This window comes from Giraffa tippelskirchi, chromosome 9 (assembly GCF_054371585.1).
Source record: "Giraffa tippelskirchi isolate mGirTip1 chromosome 9, T2T-mGirTip1v1.2.pri, whole genome shotgun sequence".
In the NCBI taxonomy this organism is placed as follows: Eukaryota; Metazoa; Chordata; class Mammalia; order Artiodactyla; family Giraffidae; genus Giraffa; species Giraffa tippelskirchi.
Window position 1 is genome coordinate 83455810 of NC_137283.1, and position 27771 is coordinate 83483580.

Below are 27771 nucleotides of genomic sequence, written 5' to 3' on the forward strand. Positions count from 1 at the left end.
CAAAACTACCGGCTGGGTAAGACTAGGGTCCTAAGTGCCATCACTGTCCCTTTTCAAGAAAAAGCACCTAAATGCTAGTGAAACAAACCAGAAACACATAGGAGTTTGAACAACACACACAGGAGAAGTGCAAACCACGAATGAGTCGGTGTCCTCCACCCTGCCCTATGTTATTTATCGGCACATTCCCAAAACCTAGGCACAAGACTGGAACGTCACAGGTGATCAGTACATTTGGGGACTGAGTTAATTTCCTTAACATAAACAGACTTATTCAGATGTGCCATAGTTTCTACTTCAACAAGAACTTGGAACATCTTGATCTTAAACCTAGTATTTTTCTCCAACATCCCCTTCTCACTAACAGTGTAAATCATATTTACGGATCTACAACAAGATGGACTGTAAGATGCACGATTAGTTTATGCTCTGTTCCCTGACTGACACCTCACCAAGAACAATGGTAAGACTGTAAGATACCATCTGAAAAATCTGATATGTTAAATATGGAAAAATAAATGCACATCTTAACAATCGATTTAAGATGCTGCTGTAAGTCTAGAAACAACCTTGGCTGTAAGGAATAACCCTAAAACTTATGCACAAACAATCAGAATCAGTTTTAGCATCACTGGGCAAAAGAAAAGCCTAATGAATGAGTCACGTTCACAGCAATGAGGGAAGAAGGAAACCTAGCGACATCTTACAGGTGACTTCCCTTGCTGTGACGGGTTCGCTGGTGAGGTCATGCAGGACAGCCTGGACCGTAACCGCATACTCGGTGTTGGGGGAGAGGTCACTCAGCTGCACGTCATTCACTGTCGGCTCCACGCGCATCTGCAAATGGACAAGCCAAGGCGAAAGAACACGTTCAAATGAAACATTTCCACTAATGAGGGGCAGCCGATCACACCAAGCTGTGACTACTAGATTTGAACACAACTTTTAGTTTTCATTTCTCTGAACGGCATTTCCCTTTTCATACTGATTTTTTTTTTTAAGATGTGTCACAGGCCACAAATCTAATCCGTTTTCGTTTTGTGTGTAAAGCTATAAATGAGCTAGTGAGCCCCTTAATGGGGACTCGACAACAGTGAAGGCTCAAGAAGACCCAAGATAAAGAAACAAAGGGCTCCCACCTCTTTGGGTTTGGTCGGAACTGTGGCATTGATGGGCTCGTAGGTCACGGTGTAGCCAGTGGCGCCCCCCACTGGCTGCCACTGCACGTGCATGGTGGTTGAGCCAATGTCGTAAATGTTCAGGCTGACCACAGGCACCTGCACTGTTAATGAAAAAGCAGACATCCGTCTAACTCTTGTCATTCTGCTCATTTGTTAACTGCCTCCTACTTTGTTACTGATATTTGTATATGGTAAATAGAAAATGGGTTGTTGTGAGAAATCAGTGAGAGTTACTATCATCCCTTCCTCTCCCCTCAAAAACCCAATCTCATTGCTTATCGCCAACACCTACCAGGACGGCATGTGATAACTATTTCATAGAGAAAAGACATTTAAATGTAAAATGACATTCTAGTGTGTCTATATGAAAGTCGAAACAGAGACTAACTTCCTGAGATTTCAGTCTCTTTTTCTGGAACATCTGTAAGTTGACCATTTTCATTCTTCAATCATAGAATTTCATACATAAAAAGCCAACCTAGTATTTCATCTTTACTTTAAAAAAAAATAAGTGACAGCGATGCCTATTAAAAAGTGGAAGTTGGGGGATTCTTCAAAGAGAAGATTAGCCCGTGAGGCCCAGTAACAGGCTTACGTGTCCCCTTAATACCCACACAGCTTTCTATTTTTTGTCCAAAGATGGACTTTAAAGTTTTAAGGAATTATCAGATTAATCCTGTCCATTATTAAGTGTATTATTTCCCACCTAATGGTCTAATATGAAGGGAAATAGAAGAGATAAAGACCTAAGGGACTGAGCAGTCAGTGGAGTCGATTCTTGCCTTGGAGTTGCGCCCATTCCTTCCTCTTCCTTATAAGAGGCCTCCCTTCTTCCTGGAGGTCAGCCAAGAAGATGGGAGAAGGAAAGAGTATTTTCATATGGCCTCAGAAACCCCACCAGGAATAGGAGTGAGGAACATCTTTCCTCAAAGCTCTACTCAAAGCCAAAGCCATTAGAGCTTCTCTAGTAAAGGCCAGAGTCCAAAAGTCAATAAAAAAAGAGCTCTTGCTGCCAGCTGTAAGATCCGGCCTCATGCAGAACTGAACTGGATCATTCCTGCACAGCTGCTCCTCCAGATACTCTGAGTCCCACCCCCCACACGGCACCTTCCCTTAGGTGGACAACCGTGAAAGGTACTCTTCCCTCTAAGGTAAACTCTGGCTTTGACTACCCAGTGGGTCCAAAGATGGCAGGAGCAGCCAGTAAAAGCAGAAAATCAGAGTATTTATTGAGAACCTGCATGAAGTACACATTCAGTAAATGTGTGTTGCAGAGATATCAAATAAAGGAATGATTCGGAAGGCTCACAGAAATCCCACACGGTACAAATGAACTTATTTACAAAACACAGACAGACTCACAGACAGAGAAAACAAACTTATAGTTACCAAGGGGGATAGTGGCAGAGGTGAGGAGAGATAAATTAGGAGGCTGGGGTTAAAATATACATACTACTATATATTAAAAAAAACAACCTGATGCTGAAAAAGATGGAGGGCAGGAGGAGAAGGGGGCGATAGAGGATGAGATGGTTGGATGGCATCACCGACTCAATGGACTTGAGTTTGAGCAAACTCCTGGAGATAGTAAAGGACAGGGAAGCCTGGTGTGCTGCAGTCCATGGGGTCACGAAGAGTCGGACACGACTTAGTGACCAAACAACCACAACTATATATGAAATAGGCAAACAAGAACCTACTGTATAGCACAGGGAACTACACTCAGTATCTTTTAATAATCTATAAGAATCTAAAAAAAGAATGTACACATATAACTGAATCACTTTGCTGTACCTTTGAAACTAACACAATCCTGTAAATCAACAATATTTCAATAATTTTTTTAATGAAAATGCAAATTTTTCCTTTACCTTAACCAATTAAACAATGAGGTTTTTTTTGAAATCTGACTTACGTGTTTTTTCTGTGCCTTTCAGAGGCTCACTATATTCATCTTCCACTACAGAATACACGTTAACAACATATTCAGTTTCAGGCTTCAGATCTTTCAGGACCGTGCTCCTTTCCAATCGGCTCACATAAAACTAGGGAGGAAAATTTACAAATAATAACAACTTCTGGTAGAATCAGTTCCCTCTTTTCTACTGTTAATTGTGAAGTAGTTAACTTCAATGAGTTTAGAAAATATTCTTTAATGAGGCCACTGTCTTTTGTCTTTGAAAACTATCAGATTATAGTGAGATCTTGGATAATCCATACAGATTATTCTCCCAGCTGTTGTTTCCTTATTTGTAAGATGAGTGCATAAAACTAGAACGTCCTCAATGTTTCCTTCCTCCTGGATGATTCTGGTATAAACTCATGAATAAATTAAATACCTTCTTAATCCCTAATTAAAAATTGTATTGATACTGTGCAATTCTTGGAAAGCATAAGAAATTAAAAGCTCTTCCCTCTAATTAAGCCCAAATGGAAGTGCTTGCCCTGCAAGAAATGGAGAATACCACCATGGACCCAGTTCTGCCCCCTACTTCCCCCGGCCATTCCTCCCAGAGCCCTAAGGAGAAGGACCCAATCTCAGGACCAGGAAGGAGCAGGCTGTAAGGACTGTCTACTCACTTCTTGCCGTTTCCCTCCAGACACTGGGTAGTATTCCACCTTGTACCTGTCCACGCTGTCAGAAGGAGGGGTCCAGCTCACTCTCATAGAACGATGGGTCCGCTCAGAAAGAACTAGGTTGGAAGGTGCTTCCAAGTCACCTGCACGTGGAAATGAAGTACATCAACTTTTTCATTATGATAGCAAGATGGTGATATTTAAATTAGGTTGCAATGGTGTTCCTCTCCATCTTTCAAGCTTTTACACACTTTCTTTCAAATACTAAGAAGTTACAGTTGTTCTTGTACAGTTGCTAAATCATATCTGACTCTTTGAAACCCCACGGGCTGCAGCATGCCAGGCTCCTCTGTCCTCCACTATCTCCTGGAGTTCGCTCAAATTCATATCCATTGAGTTGGTGATGCTATCTAACCTTCTCATCCTCTGCTGCCCCCTTCTCTTCCTTCCCTCATTCTTTTCCAGCATCAGGGGTCTTTCCTAATGAGTCAGCTCTTTGCATCAGGTGGCCAAAGTATTGGTGCTTCAGCTTCAGCATCAGTCCTTCCAATGAATATTCAAGCTTGATCTCCTTTAGGAATGACTAGTTTTATCTCCTTGCTGTCCAAGGGACTCTCAAGAGTCTTCTCCAGTAAATCAGCCCAGTGCCCATAAGTCCTCTCTGAATGGGTGGCCTAAAATTCTTCACCCTTAGGAAATTCAAATCTGAGCTCTTGTCACTCTTTAAAAGCTGCTCCCCTCATCCTGACAGCATCACAGTTTATCAGTCACCTAGATTCAAAACCTCTGACTCGTCCTTGGATACTTTCTCTGCTCTCCCACCTTCTACATGTATCAGTAAATGACAACATGGGTGCTGACAACACTATTGCCTCCATCACCATTGGTACCGCCCAAGTTCACTGCCCTCATTATCATGTTGATTATTTATATTCATGTCTTATCTTCTTAACTATAAGTTATGCTCTATGAGGAAAGAATTGATTTCTTATTCATGTTTAGTTCCCTTTCAGGATCTAATTCAATGGTAAGAGAATCTACTTACTTTCTCACTCAGAGAGAAACAACCAAGTTTTCTAAAAGTTAGGAAGATCCTACTGCCTGTGTTTGTTTTTTTCTGTTCATAAGTGTAGGTGAAATGACGAATATAGAAAAATATTTGGAATCAATATAAATGAAAATAGAAATATTGGGCTCAATATGACTGCTAGAGACATGTCCCAAATAATAATTATGGGAGAGCTAATGCAGTGACTCCATGAGCGTGGCAAATCATTCTCATATGAACTCTTCCTACTTTCTTTGTAAGCCAAAGCTGGGAAAAAGCATTTCCATTCTTAGTATCCTAACCTTTATTGTACTTGGGTCATAATCAAGCCTACAAAATTATCAAGCAATTTTACTGTCTGGGAAACTAAATGAATGCAACTATTACATAGCTGATGTAAAAAAAATAAAGTAAAACAGATAAAAGATGTTTTCATCCCCACTCAAAGTTCTCTCCAACTAAATAAAAACTACAACTCTCTCAGCTAATCCAGAGCCAGACGCCTACAAATTCTGGCTTCCTGGCTGGTCTATTTCTCCTGGGAAAAGGTCAGTCTATTGTTCAAAATCCAAAAAGAAAATCTGCAAAATTTTGAAGAGAGAAATTCAAGAAGGAACATTCAAATAAATGCATCCTTAGTATCCAAAGCACGTGAACCATTTCTACCACGTTGTTAAACTCATTCCAACTTTCCAAAACCAAATTAATGAAAGACAGTCTTTACCAGAATCTACATTTACTTAAAAGAAATTTTTCTCGTACAATAAGAACCATCATTTATATCATTAATTTTCAAAATACCTTCAATTTAGTATTTACCATGGTTTGTCCTACAATTTACACAGATAGTAATCATTTTATACCACTTGTCACTACAAATTCGCTTCTGTAATTTTACTTCTAAATCTTAATTCCTTATCAATAGCTACCTTTTTTCAAGGACCTCTCAAAACATCTTTACACATCTGACTTTCAGTAAGTAACTGAACCTCTCTAAATCTATTTCTTCAGTGGTAAAGAGAGATGATACCCTTCCTAAAAATTCACACTAATTTGTCTTTATGTTTAGAGGTTACAAGTACAAAATATCAAACGTGATCATCTCTGGTTGGGGCATTTAATAGTAACTTAGTAGTGATATGGAGTGAAGATGCTTTACCAGAGAATAGATGTACACCAGGAAAGAAAGCACCTCTTTATTCCCTAATCTCACTTGTATGTGTGTCTGTGTGTGTGGTGCACGCATGTGCAGTTGCTCAGTCGTGTCTGACTCTTTGCGACCACATGGACCATAGCCCGCCAGGCTCCTCTGCTCAAGGGATTATCCCAGCAAGAATACTAGAATGGGTTGCCACTTCCTTCTCCAGGGGATCTTCCCGACCCAGGGATCAAAACTTCATCTCCTTCATTGGCAGGAGGATTCTTTACCACTGAGCCACCTAGGAAGCATGTGTTTGGTACAGGCACATTTAAACTAAATGTATCCTCAAATAAACTAGAAGTCATTTAGTTTAATGCCATCAGAGAAAATTCAAGAACTAAATCAATGATTCTCAAATGGGGGCAGTGTTCTCCCCAGCAGACGTTCAGAACATTCTGAAGGTATTTTTAGTTGTCATAACTCAGGGGATACTACTGGCATCTGGTGGGCAGTGTTCAGGGATGCTGCTAAACATCTCACAATGCACAAAGTAATCCACTCCCTCCCTTCTACAAAGAATTATCTGGACCAAAATACCAACAGTTCTGAGGGTGAGAACCTGGGCTAACCTTACCTGGACCTTTGACACTGTTACACAAGTTGTTGGTGAGGTCATCCACGATCCTAGAGAGTGACTCAAAATCCGCCACATTGTATGCATGGATATCATCAGGATCTGTTGCAATCATCTTTAACTCAACTTCATCAGCATTTTTAATACCTTGGGGAAAATGGATATACACAAATTAAAAGCATGTCTCAGAAAAAAATTCCTAGAAAGAAGCAAATATTTCATAGGCTACCCTTATATATTCAGTGTTAACTAGACTGTATATAAGATTTTCCCCAATAATAAAATGATTACATAAATTAAATAGAAACAAAAAATAATACAAACTGAAGGCTATTTTGTTTGGTTTCTTCTCAATGCTTCTAGCACCAATTCCCCACCAAAAAGAGTTTGGTTAGTGTTTTTTTCTGGAAAGGATTATAAAATAGTGGACATCAAAAACAAACATGATGCTGTGGAAAAACAAACAGGAATTTTTCTGAATCCTATTAATAGTACAATTGTCCTCTTGATTTATTACTCTCTTCCAAGAAGCCATTTAGTTTTATCCCATTACAAGGAGAAAAGAAGAAAACAGATGAACTTCCTGGCACGTTATTTTGATAAATCATGTGATAGGGAAAGTGTGTCTTTGTATTTTTCATGCTTCAGAAAATATTTTTAACTACAAAATCATCTTCGGCAAAAACATTTGTCACCCGTGGGGGCGTGGCTATTCTCATCCATACTTACCAACAGCAAACAGTTCCACGCCTTCATCCTTGAGTTTTTTGGAAGGTGCCTCAACATCATCCTGGGATTTTCCATCAGTGATAAGAACACCGATTTTTCGAGCTCGAGGTCTCATGCCAGCTTGGGTCTTGAAGCTCTGCTGGCGAATGAAATTCAAGGCCATCCCTAGTGGGAGTGTTAAAAGAGAATCAGCCACATCATTATTCAGTCCACGAGCTTGGACAAAAGCGAGAGCTGACAGCATCCTGGACCATTTGGCTCACCTGTGAGGGTGTTGCCTCCTTTGTAAGGTAGGTTCGCCACGGCCTGCAGCAAGCTCTTCTTGTCTTTGTGAGCATTTAGCTGCCACTCTGTTCTGGGGTCCCCACTATACTGAGCGAGGGCTGAAAGGACACCATTGGCATTAGCATATGTAAACCAACCTGATGAAGACATCTAAATGCCGTCAATGTTGTCAGACCTACCAATCTGTACTCTTTTGGGGCCAATCTCAAAGACTTCCACGATACGAGAAATGAAGCTCCTGACAGTTCTAAAGTTCGCCCGGCCGATGCTCCACGATCCATCCACCAGCAGCACGATGTCTGCTTCAGCCCTGGTGAGACACTCCATCCCTGATGCAGCAACCACGAGACAGGAGAGTATAAGAAGCACATCCTTTGTCAGGTGACTTCCCAGCACGCTTCTGCCACCCCGGGGCCAGGGTCACCTAACAATCTCAGTTCTGTGGCTCAGCGAGGCGATTGGGAGTTCAAGACGTGGAAAACACGTCCATATGACTTATAGCCTCAAATAAGAATCACAGGAACTATCCATCCCTCTAATAATTATTTCAGTGGAAAATTTTTCCTTCATCTTTGACTATATTTACGGCCACAATTACAGAACACGGAGACTTAAACTGTCATTATAAATTTGAATGGGCTCACAAACCCAAACGCTGAAATATATAAGTGGGAATGTACAGCCTTCTGACTATAAGGAAATAATAATTTTAATTAAAACTTAATGTAATTTAGACTAGATGTTGCATTTTTCTCAATATTCAGTAGTCATTAGCAGACAAGTGTGAGATGAACTTTAAAACGTGCAAGCCAGAAAACAGTTCAGTGAGCCAAAAATATCTTTTGGATTAAAGAAAACTCTCAGTAATACATATATTATTAAGGATTAGGCACAGAACTCTCGACCTTTCTGAAGTAAAGATATATTGTTTAAAAATCTGATGGCTATTATTTAGTTTTAAATAATTTAATCATCTACTACATATAACAATCAGGTAAATACAAGTGGTGAAATCTGCACATTTAAAAAATCAAGAGAGAAGGAAGACAATCTAGAAAAAAAGATGCGAACAGTATACAAATTGAGAGCTACAGAGACCACAGGCACAAACACTGATACAAAGCTAGGGTGCTTTGAAAAGAGAGAATTATCCCAAATCCTCAGTGCACAAGCTACAAAATAAAAACATAAGTCAGTTAACATCATCATAAGAGAAAAAATAGAACATCAATGCAAAACAGCAAGAGTTGAGACTTTATTTTATCCACATCCATATTTTCAAATGCTTTCTTTTCCAAGAGCTTATGTTACCAGCTATGAATTTTCCAACTACTTGCCATATTAGCATCTGATCTTTATATTATTTTTTAAAAAAATTCACTGAGAAAAACTCAATAATGTTCATTATACTACAAAGGCATCACTGGTATATTGGATGGTCCATCAGAGTGAGGATTCCCCAATGCTATCCAAGCACCTAAGCCTTTACAAGTCTGCTCCCGCTCAGCCAAGACCTACTCTTTATAAGCAAATGATGAAAATATTTAGAAGTAAACTCTACCCACCACCCTCACTACTAAAAATGGTCAAATCTAGCTTTGTGTGTATCAAAGCTGTCGTGGTAGCAGGAGCAGAAAGTATAAGGGGTTTATGTTACCATTTTGCTTCCCAAGTCTTAGCTGCCCACCTATTAACATATCAATAACCAAATACCATTTGCTCAGCCCAAATAAATACATTCTACAATTACTTTAGCAAAATAAAACTGCATTTTAATCATTAAAAAGAGAGAAAATGTACATCATCTACCCATTGAAAAACGCAGCTTTAAATAATACAGTACTATGTAACTAATGTAATGCTGACATGAAAGCTTTAAAAAATGTTGGCAAAATGTGCTTAGCTGGGTGTCTGAAGAATTTTTTAAGTATATATTACTGAAATAAATTTTAATGTAAAATTTAATGGTTGATTTTCATGGTATGATTAATCCAACAATTTGCATTTGAAAAAGTTGCATGGTATGGACTTTTCTTAGGGGAATGCAATTCAATTTCTTACCAGAGGATAAAATTGGCATTACAGTTGTGTCAGAAAGAGTCGTCATTTCTTGTCCAACAAGTGGTGAACTTTCTCCTCCATCAAACATTCCAAAAACATTTACTTTATAGGTGGTACCTGCCCTGAAATGTTAAAATATACAGTCTATATATTATAATAGGCTCAAGTGGTAGCATTTTTTTTGTTTTGTTATAAATATTCATCTTGACTTACAAACTTTCACTCAGAGGAAGTTATAATACATAACATTGCAAGAGAAGAAAAATTATTTCCGTCACATTCCAGTTTAAGCTCACACTGTGAGGTGTCAAGGGAAACTAGCCCCCAAGCATTCTAGAGAAGACTGGGGGTTCATGGCACCACTTTCCACCTGGCCTTTCCATCAGACATAGAATTCCCACCTTCCCACTGAGCAAGTCAGCAAAGGATCAAGCTCTCACTTGTACTACTGCTAAGTAATGGGCTTTCAGAAAACAATTGAAAATGTTGTAGTTGCAAGGAAACATCAAGCGCTGGCACGGTGCCCAGCACATAGTGTGTGAAAGTTGCTCAGTCGTGTCCGACTCTTTGTGGCCCCACGGACGGCAGGCAGCCCACCAGGCTCCTCTGTGCGTGGGGTTCTCCAGGCAAGAATACTGGAGTGGGTAGCCATTGCCTTCTCCAGAAGATCTTCCCCACCCAAGGATTGAATCTGGGTCTTCTGCATTGCAGGTGTATACTTTACCATCTGAGCCACCAGTGATGCCCCCTGGCACACAGCAGGCTCAACCAATTTTATCCTCCCTATTCTGATAAAAGTAAGTATTGTGCATTCAAACAGATTTCAGTGTTGTTGAATGAATAGTCAAAACAAGTCAACTTTCCACCAGGCAAGGAGTGCGGAGCACTCTGTTTTTTTCACTATAAAGAATGTAGGCTGCTGTTCAAACTCAAACCTCCTTCTTTTCCACTGCACAGCCTACAGAAAGAACTTCCATCAGCCCCGACTTCCCCAACCCTCTCAGCTGACCCCAAGCAGAAAGGCCCCCTCCCTCCCTCGCTCCTGGGAGGGGATGTACACTGGCATCGCTGGGTCAGCCCCCTGGGCCTTTCCTGAAGCACAGGAACACCCACATTTCCACAGGGCTGGCTGGGGACAAGCTGCTCTTGGTGAAACGGTGCAACGTGGATATCAATTTTTTAAAAGCGGGGTGCTATGGAAAAAAACAGCATTCCTGATCTCTTAATAACAAACATCATTAAAATAGTACACTTGTTCAGGCCTAAATCCGAATGTCTGAACCCTAACCGCAACTGCAGCCTCAACAAGAGTGAGAAAGCAACTTGGGCTGATTTTAAATATTCTGCCGGCGACAGACACATAAGTAATCATGCGTGGAAGGCCTACAAATTTACATCGGTTATGCCATCTGTGAACAAAAATGAAATAGAGTTCACTCCTACCTAAGTTCCTCTAGAACAACTGTGTTGTCATACGGTCCAACCACTAACTCCCCCAGTCTTCTGTCATCTCCCGTGGGGTGAAACGTGACCTTGTAACCTTTGACCTCACCGGGCGCAGGCTCCCAAGTCACCCGGAAGCTTGACATGGTTGGATCAGATGTTTTGAGGTTTCTAGGTGATTTAAATCGAGAAGCTGTAGAGATAATAGATATTAAAATATTATGCAAAAGCCTAGGCTCTGGAGTTTTTTATTAACCTCTACAATAATAAGTTGAATTCTAAATATCTAAGTGACACCCGTGGCAATCACCAGAAGCAGAACACTTCAAAATAAATATTTACAAAAAGGGTTAAGTCAGAAAGCACAAACAATAATGCCCAATAAAAGTCAGAATATTAGCATGCAAGCCAAGTGAAAGTATAAATACACTCACAATTCAGAGGATTAGAGTAACAATATGTAGAATCATTTTACAAGGAACTAGATTGCTATGAGGCATGCTAATGAGGCATCTTATCCAGCTATTTATTATAACGTAATTTATTACAGAATTTATTTTAGATATTCACAAATGAAGCAGATATATTAAAGCCCCCCATTAAAATATTACACATTTTCCCCCCAAAATTATTATGATTTTATACCTGTTGTTCCTGATCCTTGCCTGAGCTTTCCTTCGCCTGTCTTGTAAATTGGGAGGACGGTGATGTCGTACGTGGTCTGGGGCTGGAGCCGCTTTAACACTGTTGAGGTGACGGTGGGCGACACTTTGGCGACCATCTGCCTCCCGCCGCCACGCGGGCGGTACACCACGCGGTAGTTGGCCACTTTCCCAGGCGCTGGTTTCCAGGCCACTCTCATCGTGTTCTCTGTTTCTTCATCCACTTTCAAGGTTTTAGAGTCTTCAGACACTGTGAGATGAAAAGAAGATGACAGTGTATATCATGCTGAAAGAAAATGCTTATGGCCACCACTGCATTTATGTGAAAAGACACTGTGTGTGGTTTCTTAAAGACGTACACCCTTCCTTTACTTAGCGTTGCGATCTCTCTTAAATTCAGGATGGCGTGTGAACTTAATCTTAGTGAGGTTACAATGAGATGTTTTCTCTTTATCTGGCTAATAACTAAAAAATGGAAGTTCATATTGCAAGGATTTCCTATTTGCATTCCAGAAACTTTAGTAAAGAAAACACCCATTTCCGGAGGTGAAATTTTTAGAATTTTTATTATATTTCCATCTGTAAAGAATTCCTGTAGAAATTACAGTGTGCAGAATATGAAAAATCATAAATACGGGATCAGAAATATTCCTTGAGTCTTTTCAGAAAAAAGTACAATGCATAAATGACTAGCTAGAGTAACTATGGTTAACACCATCCTTTGTGATTGCTGTGAACACATAAAAAGATCAACGCAAAGGAACAGGAAACTCTGACACATAAAAATATCTCAGGGGCTCTGGAGATAAACCAGTACACACTGAGTGATTTTAGAAAAAACTGTATGTAAGAAGGGTTTGATTAATATACAACAAACTTCATTAAATTATATCTTATTAATAACTATATCAGAAACAGGTCAGCCAACATTCACAAATAGCCAATACAGTCCTCTTCTTATATATAATTAGAATTTATAGGCAGGATCATTTCATTCAGTTCAGTAATCTTAGCATTCAAAAATCATAAGCATCTTCTAAAAAGAGAGACAAAGCTGAAGGAAACACTGCAGACAATCTTTTTTGATTCTAAAAGAAATTTTCATGCTCAAACAGGTAAGGACCATTTGAAAGAACTAAAAAAAAAAATTCTGGGAAAGCTTTAAAAAATACACACACACACACACACATACAGACGTAGCAGCATTTTTCAGACGCTGGACATCAGGCAGCATAGGACCATGATTCTTGAGAGAAACAAATGAGAAGCAGCCTGATCATCGCCCTGACTTATTGCTTGGAGAGTTTCCAGCACCAGTACAGAAATGGGGAACCCAGATGGAGCCTGGTGATCTCCCTTAATTGAGGAGGTAGTTTTATCAGTTTGGGGAGTCCAAGGCACTTAGAACTTGCAGAGAAAGTCCTGGAGATAGTGTGATGGAGAAAAAGCTCCAAAAATCTGCAAAAGGTCCTCCCTGAGTCTTCAACCCAGTCCTACTCAGTGCACATGAATAAGGAAACGACTCAAAACCAGAAAAAGAACCACCTGGCAGGAGTAGAGAGAAAAAAGTTCCTAGAGTTCATGTGGGGCCAGAAATAGTCCCCCTCTTCAGAGTAGAAAATCTCAAAATTCCCTGAACATCGTATAGAGTATTAAGAAGGAGTCACTGCCCCAGAAGTGGAGTAAAAGAAGCCCTAAAGGAAAGGTTTCTCTGGTCTAGCTTTAACACAATGTTAATGAAAGCTTCAAAAAGATCAAACTGTTTCCAAATGAGTTTCCTACATCCCAGAACAAACCTTAAGGATATTTGTAAGAACATAAAAATATCTGACATCCAAAAAGGTAAAATTCATAAAGTCTGGCTTCTAATAAAAATTACCAGAAATGCCAATAAAGAAAAATATAATAACCTGTATCATGGACTGAATGATTGTGCCTCCCCATATTCATATGTTAATGCCTTAATCTCCCATGTGATAGTATTTGGGCCTTTAGGGAGGTAATTGAAGAAGGAAATGGCAACCCACTCAATTATTTCTTGCCTGAAGAATCCCATGGACAGAAGAGCCTGGAGCGCTACAGTCCATGCAGTCGCAGAGTTGGACACACCTGAAGTGACTTAGCATGCAGAGAGGTAATTAGGATTAAATGAGATTCTAGCGGTAACGCCCTAATCTGATGAAACTGGAATCCTTATAAGAGGATGAGGAGACAGCAGAGAGCTCATTTCCTCTCTCTCTCTCTCTCCCTCCTCCCCACCCTCAACATGCAGACTGAGGAAAGGCTACGTGAGGACATAGAAAGAACATGGCCATCTGCAAACCAGGAAGAGAGCTCTCACCAGAAACCAAGTTCTGCAGGCAGAAATAGAACTGGAAATAGCACATATGACAGAATTATTCAAAGGGGACATCAAAACAGCTATTATACCCATATTCCATATGTTAATGATGGTACAAGAAATATTAAGCATGTTAGGTAAACACAGAGAATACATAAGAAAGACTGAAACCAAACCTCTAGAAGTGAAAAATACAATGCCTAACACGAGAAACGCACAGAGTGGTATTAACATCAAATCAGAAACTGCAAAAAAAAAAAAAAAAACAGACTAGTGAACTTGATGACATGAGAATAAAATCTACCCAAATTGAAACATCATAAAAGAAAAAAGACTGAAAAACTGCAAAGCACAGAAGTGACAACTTCAGTCTAACATGTGGAACCAGAGCACCTGAAGCAAGTGAGGAGCAATAAATAAAACATTTTAAGAAATAATGGCCTAAATATCTTCAAACTTTATAAAACTATAAACCCACAGATCCAGCAATCTCAATAACCCTAAGCACAAGAAACAAGAAAAAACTACACCCAGGCACATTGTTAGCAAACTACTAAAAATCAGTATAAAAAGAAAATCTTGACACCAGCCATATAAGCAAAAGATACATTATGTATAAAGGACAAAGGTAAGAATGACAAAACAGGTAAAGAAAATCAATGTACGGTTAAGAATTATGTCTCTGAAAGATGCAAGTAATTCAACTAAGAGTATATTTTGCAACTTTTTAAATTTTAGGGTTAAAAGAAAGTAAGAGAATTCTCAGCCAATTCCATTACTTTCTGGAACATTAAAATGTATTTAGTTAATCTCTCATTCTCCATTACTATTCTCTAGGTAAGTGAACTATTAAAAGAAAAAAATACATATTTTCAAACAAAAAAAATGTGAAGAACTTACATAGGATTTTTGAAAGACTATGAGAAAGAATAGTACACAGAACAATCTATCACAAGTGTTGAGTAAATCCATGTGTGTCTAACACTTTCCTAGAAAGAGTTCTGCTAAAATACGTTTACTGACCTCCTGTTTCCATCTCTTCAACTCCTGTTCAGTAGAACAAGACAATTCTTCCTTACACAAAATTCTCAAACTCATTTCACACCATTTATAACTGAGAAAAACGGACATTTAAATCTTATGAGTGTTAGTCTAAAAAGAAGCCTATGTCCCCAAAAAGTGGGATCACAAACTTGAAAATATTCCCAAATTTAAATATGTTAATAACTGTCAAATACTGTACTTCATACCTTGAAATGCTTCAAGGATCTCAATTGTTTCCCTGCTTTTTAATTAACTCTTTAAAATAAAGGAACTGAAGTTAAATAAAGTACGATGTATCTCATCCTAGCTTTAATGGGAAACTCTGGATTTTAAGGAGGGAAAAAAGTCCTTGTTGGCTTCCCATAAGTAAAAGGCAAGATTTGTCACTCCATTCATTGGTATGCCACATGCTATAAAATGCTGTAACACTCCCATTCTAAATCCTTCTCAGTTTTAGTGCCTTTCACAAGATGCTCTCCTAAACTCACTGTACCTGGCTAAACTAGCTGCCATAATTGGAGGGCCGGTAGTTTCCCACCTGCTGGCTTTCTAGCTGCAATTCGTGGTTGTCATTGTATCGACAGTCTGCATTCCATGCCTCTGAATGTCAGGTGGCAAAAGCAGAAAATATTTCCAAAATGTCCCCCTTGGAAGTTTATAAGATACTCTAAGAGCATGGCCCAGTTATACACACCATTTTGGACTTGTCCACCAGCCAAAGACACTACATGTGACTCAGATTTCTCAAAGCATTTTCTAAACTACCTTGCTTTCCATAAAGAGAGCAAACTAAACCTAAAGCACAAAAGCAACTAAAAATGGTAGCAGATGGGGACTGGGGAGGGAGGCTCCAGAGGGAGGAGATATATATACACTTATGACTGATTCATGTTGTTGTAAGGCAGAAACCAACACAACGTTGTAAAGCAATTGTCCTCCAATTAAAAAAATTTTTAAATGGTAGCAGAAGAAGAAAGTTTCCTGTCTTTCATCTAATTTGATTAGCAGTTTGAGCAGTTGACTCATACCCTCTAGAAAATGTACCTTTCATTCCTATCTACTCTGCTCATGGTTCAAAAGAGGCCTTTCCATTTACTAAGCTTTAAATCAATCAATTAGCCAAGAAATACTGAAAATGTCTTAGATGCTCAGCTTTTAGAAAGTTTATTTAGAATTTCTACTAACATACTTGCTTTGGGCTAAAACATATCCCTTGTGGAGATTTTAAATCCCAAATGAATATCTGAGGATTCAATCTTTTCAGAAGGAGAAAGGATGGAGGAGAATTTTTGAAAAAGTTTCGCTCTAAATTTGTATTTTTTGATAATTTCTCAGCCATGTGAATTGTATCTTTATGCCTACAAATAAATTTAGCTAGATGTGTCATATGTGGCCTAAATTTACAACACAACTTCTCTTTACAACAAATGAATAACTGCCAGAAATAGAGATGAATTTCTGCCAAGTTCTTAAACTATGTCAGTCAATATATTCAGACATGGGATTTCATTCACTATCATGGAAACCAGTCATGTCAATATCTGAGAAATATGACTTTTCATGTATTTAAATCTCCTATAAGGAGTTTGATTTTTTTAATCTGTTAATTTTGACACAGACTTAAGCTTAGACATATCCAACTGAGTTTGCCAGTGATTAAAAAAAAAAAAGATGAATTCTACAGCGAACTCAGACCAAAACATTTTAATATAAGGACAACTTAAAATCAGGATACAGGACTTCACTGAAATTGCCCTTGGCATTTTCCTCTCTCCTCCTTTGGCAGAAAAATCTCCCAATTCCTCCACTTCTTCCTGCAAAAGAAATGCAAGAATACCCCCACTCTTTCCCCTTTTCCTAAAATCCTCCCAAACAAAAGCAATAAACCTTCCTATAAATTCTTAGAAATGCTCATTTTTAATAAATTGCTTTTTAGGAAAGACAATTATGAAATACAGACACATTTCTCACTAGCCACCTGATAATAAATGATGAGAGGTCACTCAAAATTTTTCACAGGAAAGAATATTAATGTGATTAAGGTAAATTTTAGCCACCAGAAAACTGAGTAGACTTGAATTAGCCTCCTCAAACACAGTAAAAATAATTTAGGATTAGTCCTGGTTGTATAACAAACATTGTCTCAATAGCCGCATCATACATCAGTCTTCTCTAAGTGGCTAGGAAGTATGCTTGGTGCTTTACCCACTGTTATTTTATTTAATGCTCAACACAATCTGAGGCGGCATTCTACATATTGGAAAACTGAAGCTCAAAGACGTTTCAAGAACTTGCCCGAGGCCATGCAGTTATAAATGTGCCTGAATTCTCTTTGTTTCCATAGCTTCTTGTCTCTTTACTAGTTGAGTCTCTTAACTAGTTGGGTCTCTTATCTAGTTGATCTTTCCACCAGAAAAAAAGAAGGGAGAGAGAGACAGAGAGAGAAACACGGTTCATCCTTGAACAACGAAGGTTTGAACTTTGAAGGTCCACTTACACGTGGATTTTTTTTTTCACTATCAAATGCTGCAGGACTACATGATCCGAGGTTGGTTTTATCCTGGGATGCAGAGGAACCTTGAATAAGAACGGTTGCCTATAAATTATACTCAGATTAACGCCCACATTTTCAAGGGTAAACTGTGTAGGTTGGCAGGGATTCAGTATTTCAAAATTTGATACAAGTTTAGATACACAACGAACTTGATTTTTAAAGCACATTCATTAAAGGTCATAAGTTTTTAGTTCTCATCTGTCACATAAAAAAAAAAATGCAAGAGGTTATCATGAGCTGATAGCTGTTAGGTAGCCCCAACACACTCAAGCCCCCTCAGAATGTTACCTACATTCAGTTATGGCTTCTCCACTCAAGGGTTCCCCTTCTCCACTACTGTAAGTTGCAAATACTGAAACTCTGTATTTGGTCTCTGGCTGCAGGTTTTCTATCACAGTATGAATTATATCTGCAGGAAGACTCTTTTCTCCAGCCTCTATATCATCATAAAGTGATTGCCATGAGACCCTGTAACCGCGAACCATTCCTGGAGCTGACGTCCAATAAGCCCCAATCGATGTGTCCGTGATATCTTTAGTAATCAAATCTCCAGGTGAACCGCGCTCTAGAAAAGAAATGAAAGGGGGATCATTTTTTAATGTCTATTAGATATGTAAATACTCCCTCATCCTGCCAGACACCCTGACTTGTTGGACTCAATTTGTCTAACTTACCCATTTCTTCTTCCTGAGCTGTCTGTCCTATTCTGTCAGGGGAACAGAAGATGGGATTAAACTTAATAATTATGCCTGGTTCCTGCCTATCACCTTGCCCCTATATGTCCAGTCAGATTGAAATGTCCTTCAGGACAAGAATGACATTCAAATATGAAGAAGTAAGTGCCTAAAGAAAATTTCAGAGAGAAAAAAAGCATCTAAATCCCCCAATTTTACAACTCAGTTCTCTTTATCCATTGTTCACAAAGATCTTTATTTCTTCACCATCATCTTTTCCTCTCTTCTTTAAATAAGCTCAGTTTCAATGTACCACTTCCAGTTACTTCAAGAGTCTTATATCACTTGCAAATCTTAATTTCAATAGTCTTTTTTTCATAGTCTATTTTCAACAGTCTATTTGTTCACAAAGCTAAAAAACCAGAAATGCAAGATTTCAATTATAGCTTAACCCTAAGGAAAATAAAAACCAACAATTCTTCTGGAAAACCTAAAAACGATTAGTCATCAAAATAAAACACACCACTTGCTCTAACTGATCGAAAATGTCTGCTACTAAAGTTTGGCTCTCTCATTCAAAATAAAAATACAACTCAAGTGGAAAAAATATGGAAACCCCGACTTAATAGGAGGCACAGATGTCTACCAATAAAACCCTAACTTTCCATAATTTAAATGTAAGATAAATATACAAGTTATTTTATACTGGCTACCTTTACTAGGGTTTATGCCACAGTATGACATAAATATAAAACTATCTGCCTCTACAGCATACATTTTACCAGTAATTGTTGTGTATTCAAGAAAATGATATATAGTGCTGCTACAAGAATGCTGAAGGCTGCTAGTTTACTTGAATCGAAGAGTAAAAATGAGTACCTTAAAAATACTCCTAATTATTTAAATTTCAAGTACATAAAGATAACAATAAATGACAAATCTTGGTGGGCAAAACCCTATCATATATGTTAGATTACAGAGGAAAAAATAAATAAAATGGAAGCTGGGCATACTACCAGACTCCAAGACCAAATGGAAAATTCTAATTCTATTATAAATAAGTTTAACTGCTGACAGGACACCTCATCTCTGGAGGGAAATTAGTTACATATTTCATTGCAACCAAGAATATTTATTTTCAAGAACATACTGACTTCTTTCCCTCAGTTCCTGAGGCGCATCTTCATTTGAAGTTCTCCTTTAATTGTATTTCTACTAAGGTCACACATCTTTATATCTTCTCTACTTACAGGAATTAAGCAAACTGTTTCTTTGGTTGGGTTGGGTTGAGTTGGTTGGGTTTGACTTGCCTGTTGTTTTTCGTTTTTTATTTTGTTTTGATGGTTGATATCCCAACTACTGGTCTTTAAGTTTTAAATATGCAGCACGTTTCCTTTGCTTAATATATACTATACCCTTTTTTCATATGTACCTCTTCTCTTAAATTTCCCAGGACGGAGTTAGCAACAGCTTTTGTGAAATAATACTTTAAGGTACTTGAAAGGGATTCGGAATTTAAATAAGCTAAAAAGCTACTTTAAGAACATTCCCCAAAAGTATAAAACAAAGTTACTACAACATGGAGGTAATCTTCCAAATTAACACTGGAGTAATTTACAAATAATAATTTCAGTTTCTAGTTTTCCCAAAGATTGCACTTCTCAGCCTATTTTTCTGCCTACTTTCTATAGTTCTGAATTTGTGACATTGTTTATTCCCATGGCAACAGACATCAATCTCACAAACACAGGCTAATGATTTCACTGTGAGAAAATAATAGGAAGGGAATTTGTGGTTGAAGCAAAAATACATTCACAAAGATATTTCTGAGCTACACACAAAAGGAGCCCAGCTCATTAGATATGTATTCCCATGGATTTTAATCAACTACATTAACCCTCTCAAGACCTGGAAAGCTAGAACAAAATATTAATAAAATTGTAATGAAGACCTTTGTAAGACTGGTCAATGTCCTGGAAAGAATCTGTAAAAACACTTTTTAAGATCCAAATACAATACTAACTAAAAAAAATTCCTGAGTTCCCATTAATGGCATGACAGTGCTAATTCAAGTGAACACTAATTATACTCTCAACTACAGAAAAAAAGGTCCTCAAAAAAATGACAGTTTCTGCCTGGCACAGAAAGGCATTACTTGTAGGTACTGGCACTGCAACATTCCATGTTTGTGACAAAACAACGTGAAATCCAAAGAAAGAAAAGAAACACCTCACACCAGAAGCCAAGATTGAAAACATAAACTGCTTCAGTGGGTTTCTTGTATGTCAGTCAGTCAGTTTGATAAGAATAATCCTAAATATAAGGAGATCCAACCAGTCCATCCCAAAGGAGATCAGTCCTGAATATTCATTGGAAGGACTGATGTTGAAGCTGAAACTCCAATACTTTGGCCACCTGATGCGAAGAACTGACTCATCTGAAAAGACCCTGATGCTGAGAAAGATTGAAGGCAGGAGGAGAAGGGGATGACAGAGGATGAGATGGTTGGATGGCATCACTGACTCGATGGACATGAGTTTGAGTAAGCTCTGGGAGTTGGTGATGGACAGGGAGGCCTGGCGTGCTGCAGTCCATGGGGTCGCAAAGAGTTGGACACGACTGAGTGACTGAACTGAACCGAACTGAAATATTAAGTGTATGCTGTTGTCAAACACATTGAAACACCTTTTTTCTCCAAAAAGTAGGAGGGTTGGGTTTTCAAGCTGTTGCATTACATCCAAGAATCTTGAGACTATGATGTTCTCGTGGTAAGTATATCTTATCAGACCTATAACCCTTGAAGTTTTTAAAAATGGAATCTCGGCTTGGCCAAATGTTAAGTTACCAAAAGAAGCAGTTGAATTGAACCCTGTGATATAACTGGCAGTCTGCCAAGAGGCCACGCTGGCCTGGGGACTAGGTGTGCAACAGGATGAGCATGCCGCTACCTCCTGGAGCCCTGGGACCCCCAGAGTAAAACCTGGACTGGACCTGATCAGATACAAGAATCACCTGGAGGGCTAAAGGCCCGGCCATCCCAGATCAATTAAACTGGAGTGTCTGAAGACGTGCCTGAGCCCTGAGGCTTTCTAAAAATCATTCCAGCCTCCTCTGTGATCCTAATTCCTCCACGATTCTGGCCTCTTTTCTCACTTAGGGGACATTTATTTGGAAGCTGTGTTAGGTCAGTGTGGGAGGGAACCCTCACCCTTGCTTTCATTCAGAAATGAGAGACAGGTGTGGTGAAATAAAACCCCATGGGGTGAAAGCAAAACTGGTCAAAACTGGTGGAAATGGGGATGCCAGGTAGCATGGTGTGATGGTTTCTCTATATCACATGGGTCTATGGCCACACACAAGTCACCCTTCTGGTAGTAGTGGCATGAGCCCAAGGCTGACCCTCAGAGAGCCGAGAAGTTCTCATCGCATCCTTTCCATCCCATTACATGAGTGGGATGTTCCCCATTCTCTCTTCCGCTCCATCCTGTGTCAAAAGGAAATGGCTTTTCAATGCTTCCTCTTCAAGCATTGATCACATTTTCCTATGAATGAGATTCCACTCAAGTGTTACCCAGCCAGCCATTTGCTTTAGTTTAATATATTGAATTGTAGGTTTTCTCAAACTACAGAAGTTCAGACATCAGTAGCTACTGAAAAAGATTTTTTGGCTTGGACTGGGAGATAGTCTATTTCTAATATACCTGGGAAGGAAGAGGAAAGAGAGAGGATTACAAAAAAGAAATAATAAGACCAGTATAGACTTCTATCCAGCAAAGGTTAGTATTAGTCATTCAGTCGTGTCCAACTGTTTGTGACCCTGTGGACTGTAGCCCACCAGGCACTTCTGTCCTTGGATTCTCCAGACAAGAATACTGGAGTGGGTAGCCATTCCCTTCTCCAGAAGACCTTCCAGACCCAGGGATCAGACCTGGGTCTCCTACATGCAGGAGGATTCTTTACTGTTTGAGCTAACAAGAAAGACCACAAAAGTTACTGTTCTTCAAAAGAGAAAGCCACAGAAACAGTGGCATGAGCAGAAACCAATTCCAGCAGACATTTTGCCACTTTGTCTCAACCTGTCCCTAAATATGGACCCACTTCTGCTCTAGCAAAGGCTCCCCTATCTTGAGCTCCTCCTCTCTGTCTGCCCACAAGACTCACAAATGCATGTTTTATGATGTTTGGGTTTGTTCACGTTTTTCACCTAAGTGATGTGGTTTTCAATAATATGTACTTGTTTTCTGCCATTCTGAACCATATGCCTGTACTTTGCATGTTACTTTTACCTCTGGGAATGGAATTGCTGGCAATCGTCTCAAACAAGTCATACCATCACCTTCTATATGCCTTCATCTCTATTCCTGTGAATCCCTCTCAACAGTTTTCCCTTCTACTCTGTTCTCTCCAGTATAGTACTAGGGTAAGTAAAAGAAAGAACAAAGCTTTTCTGTCATAAATTTAAACAAACAAAATTCATCAGTTTTTGAAATTTTGATACTCAGTATTTCTGATCAGATTACAAAGTACAGTCACATAAATCAAAAGGCAGCATTTTTGGTGGCTGCGTGCATGCGTCCCTGTGCTGCTGCTGAGGCAAGTAATTAGACAGGTGCATTTCTCATGATCTGAAGATCCACACAGGGTTGATTCTACTTTTTCCACATATGAGGCCAAAGAGCTGAGGCCTCATTTCAGTAACTTTCCTACCTTTCCTTAGCCCTTTTCCATTTGCTTTCTGAAAAGCAGATCATCATCCAATTCAAATATAATTATAACACAAATTAGCCAGTGATAACTGAAAAATTAATCATTATGAAATGAAACTCTACTTTCATCTTATAGATTGTTCCAGCCGGCTTTCATTGAGTTTCACATACCACTTTCAAAAATAGAAATTAAATTGAAAATGTAATGTAAACCCACTTCTAAATCAATTTGTCTTTTCCGATAGAGCTCCACTCAAAGTCATCCAACTTTCCACGGCAGAATAAGGAAGACCTGCTCTGGATAATGTTCATATGGAAACATACTTGATTTACAAGCAATGACTTGAAATCACCATTCCAAAGGACAAAGTTCACTATTGATCGGTTAACTTGCTTTAAGTAACACATAGTTCTTAAAAAGCTCTGAACAAATTGCCCTTCAACCTCAAAGCCTGGATGAGATTTCTTCCATAATTGTCACCTCTCCAACGTAGTTTAGATTTTTCTCTGATAAGCCATCAATTTGTGGGAAAGATGTTACTGTTTGATGATTGGACTAAAGTTCCCTGGAAACATCAGAATTGTTATACACAGAATGATTTTTTGAATTATGAGACAGCAATAAATCTAGGAAAACACAGAGGCCTTATTTATTCCATCTTGGAGACACCCCATGTTACTCAACATCTTGCAGAAGAATTCCTGTGATGTGCTAAAAACCTCATGGTAACCAAATGTCAGCTGAGTTAGCTCGGTTTGATGTATAGGAAGCCTTTCATGTTTAGGACACCAGAGGGTTGCTACAGTAACTGAAACAAAAGAAATTCTGAAAAATCATCTTTTCCACAGCCAACAAACACATTCAAAAATAAAAGAACTGTATTATTCCAATGCTGAAATTTGCATTTATTTGCAGTAAATCTCTGAATTAAAGTGGGAATTATTCATTTCTAGGTTTAAAAGAGCAGGTTTCCCTCTGTAAACACTAGCAGTGACAACTAAGAATTCTTTCAAGACTTGAAGTTCATTTACATGTACAGCAGTGTTTTAGTAATTACATTAAATCTACTTTAACAACAACAGGAGAAAAAAACAATGTAAATCAAACCTAATAGCTTGTGCTCAGATTCCTCTGAAGTTTGGATCTGAAATAGTAATAAACTCTGCCTTTGTGATTCTATTTCATACAGTACTAGGGCCAACCATGAACCCTCCCCAACGCCAATGCTAATAAATCTCTCTTCCAGGGACAGGGGAATTTTCTGATCATTGGCTGCATTTCAAGAAAGCACTAGGAAACAGATTCAAGTTAGGGATGGTTATAGCCCATGCTAAATATTTTTTTTAATTCTTTTTTAATTGAATAGAATGCACTTTAGTCAATCTATAAAATTTTCAAGCCACAGAATGCCCTCGCTGGCTGAGCCATGCCTCTGGGTGGAAGAAACATTCCTGTAAGGTCTGCTCTAACCACCTCCTCTCCCAAGAGAAAAACAGATTAGAAAAACAGCAACCCTCAAGAGCAGTCGGCTGGCTGTGTTTCTGGGCTTTCCATTCTCTGCATTTACCATCATATCCTATTCCTGTATATGGTATGTGGATTTGGCTGAGTTAACATAATAAAATGAAATGGAATAACCATGAGCAAAAAATATCTATTATTTTAATTTAGTCACAACTATGCTTTCACATATTTGATAAGTTTACCACACATCATGCAATGAGATAAATATGTGAACAAACTCAAGCTGGCAGCATTTTCTCTAATCCTTCACTAAAGTGAAAAGCTTTGGTGTCAATGGAAAAAAAATCTACTATTACAATCTAGTTATGAATTAACTATATTTTTAAAGTGAAGTTGCAAATCATCTAGCTTTCCTCCATCTCAGGGAATGGGAAATAGTAATTTTTTTAATTTATTTTACTACCTGTGTATCTCCCTTGCAGATTATTTCTGACCAGATATATGGGTGTGCGCACTCACACACACATTCAAATTTGTAGATTTTCTATACCACTTGTGCAAAGCCATAAAATTATAAAGAATTTAGCTACACACTTGGCCTAGAAAAGTCATTACCCAATAGAATGTTTGCTGTGATGTTAAAATGTGCATTTTATTTTCTAAAAATTGAAGATACATTATTCTTAGTAAAAATGCATTAATCTTTAGAGGCAACATTTTGACAAAGTGTAAGTATATTTATAAAGTAAGAAATGCAGAAGAATATCAGAAGTTTAAAAAGTGTAAGCAGAAGTAAAACTATTAAATTATTTCCAAGATATCCCTTATAAGGGAGAAATGTTTGCAAATATAAACAATCTACAACTATTCTATAAAAAACAAAAGCTCCAAAGCCAATCCTTTAAAAATCCTAGAGGAGCAATCTATGTTGAAAGCCTGTAGAAAGCACATGAGAAAGAGAATTTAAAGGTCAAAAAAAAGGACAAATTTCTCAGAAATTCTGCATGTTGCTCCAGATATAAAGATCACATGCTTTCATTGTTTGGACTGTGTCCCCCTAATTAAGGTGATTTCCATTTCCATCTCTTACTATTTTCAAAATTTTAGAGTAACCAGTCAACATCTTTGATATACTTAGAAAAGTTGTATCTTTAGATATCAGTTCTAAACTGAATGTTGTTTCCCCTTGATGAATTTCATATATGTGGAGTATTTTCCAGATCCCAAAGCATTTCACTTAACACTCTACCATTTGATCTCCACAGTAAGTCTGGGAGGAAGGGGGAAAAATGGTCATCCCCTCTTTACAGATGGATAAACTGAGGTTCAGAGGGGTTAAGAGGTTATTTCAAAGTCACATGGTAGCCAAACCAGGACTCTTTGAATAATCAGTACTTTGCACACTGGGATTTAATCTTTCATTTAAACCCTCTTCTAATAATAAATTTCACAGAGTATTGGATTAAACCCTTGATCACTATTAGAGACAGAACTTTGATTAGACTGTTTTTGTCAGTTAGCTTTTATTTCTTACCTAAGACTTAAAGTTTTAATCAAAACTGCCTCTTGTAGATCTCATCCTTGTGAATTACAGCATCTATCGTCCTCCAAGCTCTTGGATCCACTAAATCTGATATGGATATTTGCCTACTATCACTGTGATCTCACATGACAAAAGATACTTCAGATTCATTTTCTTCCTACAATTATTTTAAATAAGGCATAGAAAAGATGGTGTTAACAAAAGGAAACCTGATCTCCCATTTAGGCCCCAGCTACAGAACTGCATCATCATTTTAACCATCCACTGATACTGCTTTTCAACACTGCAATCCATTCTCATTGTAGTGAAGTTAAATTTGTGCTTTCTCTCTTTCATATGACTTACTTTCTGGTTGTGGTGAGTCAAATCTAAGCTGCCATTACAGTTCAAAAGAGCCTAAGAAATATGAAGCCCTTTGACAATGAACTCTAGAGAACCAAGGAAACAGATCCAGTCTTGTTGATGGTTCTTACTAAGTACTGCACTAATTTTGAACTTCTAACACAGAACTGAATTTTAGAAGTCATTCAGAAAACAAACAGTAACTTGGACTCTCATATTTCTCAAGCTTTTATAAATGCTTATAGGCACAGTCGGAGAAGACTCTTGAGGGTCGCTTGGACTGCAAGGAGATCCAACCAGTCCATCCTAAAGGAAATCAGTCCTGAATATTCATTGGAAGGACTGATGCTGAAGCTGAAACTCCAATACTTTGGCCACCTGATGCGAAGAGCTGACTCATTGGAAAAGACCATGATGCTGGGAAACACTGAAGGAGGGAGGAGAAGGGGATGACAGAGGATGAGATGGTTGGATGGCATCACCGACTCAATAGACATGGGTTTGAGTAAACTCCGGAGTTGGTGATGGACCGGGAGGCCTATCGTGCTGCGGTCCATGGGGTCCCAAAGAGTCGGACACGACTGAGCGACTGAACTGATACTGATATTGACAGGCACAGTGCAGGAGAAGAGGCTATTAGTCAGAAAAGGGCTCCTTTCTGCTCCTGGGTGACAAACCAACCGCGTTATCTCAGGCAAGCCAACTCCTCTTGCTCCATGAATGTTTCCCCCTGTCCACTCTGAGAGTCACACACCTGTTCTCCATTGAACCAACCCATGGCACAATAGACATATTTCCACAGCCTTACTACACACTCAGCTCCCCAGTACACTGCTTCCCAATCAAATTTAATTTTTTGGTAGCCTACATCTCTGAATAAGAAGCAGTTTTATGACTACGTATTTTTCAATACAAATTCCTTTAAGAGAAAAGATGGCACACACTCAGATTTCATTATCTGAAAACATTTTAAGCTTCCTAAGCGCAATCACAAGCAAGCTCAGAGATTTCTATAAACTAGGACAGTAATTACCTTCAAGTGTTGTCCCTTCTCCAAAAAGGGCATCTCCAGCTCCAGAGGCGTACAAGGCTGTCACAGATAAGGCATATTGCGTCCCTTCGTTTAACCCTCTCAGGACGGTACTTGCTGTGTCTCCCTTCACAGTGACCTCTTGCGTGTCACCTCCTGCCACCGGCGTGTATGTGATGAGATACTGTTTCACCTTTCCTGGTGCTCCAGTCCAAGACAGTTTCATAGTTGATGTCGTAGGGTCAGAAACTCGTAAATCCCTTGGGTTCCCTCTAACTTCATTAAAGAAACAGCAACATCAAAACTCATTA

At 38.7% G+C, this 27771-nt stretch overlaps 1 protein-coding gene across 3 annotated transcripts in view; it reads right to left on the minus strand.

The window, feature by feature from the left end:
- Positions 1 to 27771, minus strand: part of COL12A1 (collagen type XII alpha 1 chain) — a 115901-nt gene that overhangs the window by 61239 nt on the left and 26891 nt on the right. For all 3 annotated transcript variants that reach the window (XM_081530778.1, XM_081530777.1, XM_081530779.1), the window contains exons 13-25: positions 27464 to 27736; positions 17993 to 18265; positions 11745 to 12011; positions 11100 to 11292; positions 9657 to 9778; positions 7775 to 7924; positions 7574 to 7693; positions 7311 to 7475; positions 6582 to 6728; positions 3762 to 3901; positions 3097 to 3226; positions 1140 to 1282; positions 708 to 837 (exon numbers count right to left, since the gene is read on the minus strand). In XM_081530778.1, the coding sequence (XP_081386904.1) occupies positions 708 to 837; positions 1140 to 1282; positions 3097 to 3226; positions 3762 to 3901; positions 6582 to 6728; positions 7311 to 7475; positions 7574 to 7693; positions 7775 to 7924; positions 9657 to 9778; positions 11100 to 11292; positions 11745 to 12011; positions 17993 to 18265; positions 27464 to 27736 (2253 nt within the window). The remainder of the gene's footprint in view (positions 1 to 707; positions 838 to 1139; positions 1283 to 3096; positions 3227 to 3761; positions 3902 to 6581; positions 6729 to 7310; positions 7476 to 7573; positions 7694 to 7774; positions 7925 to 9656; positions 9779 to 11099; positions 11293 to 11744; positions 12012 to 17992; positions 18266 to 27463; positions 27737 to 27771) is intronic.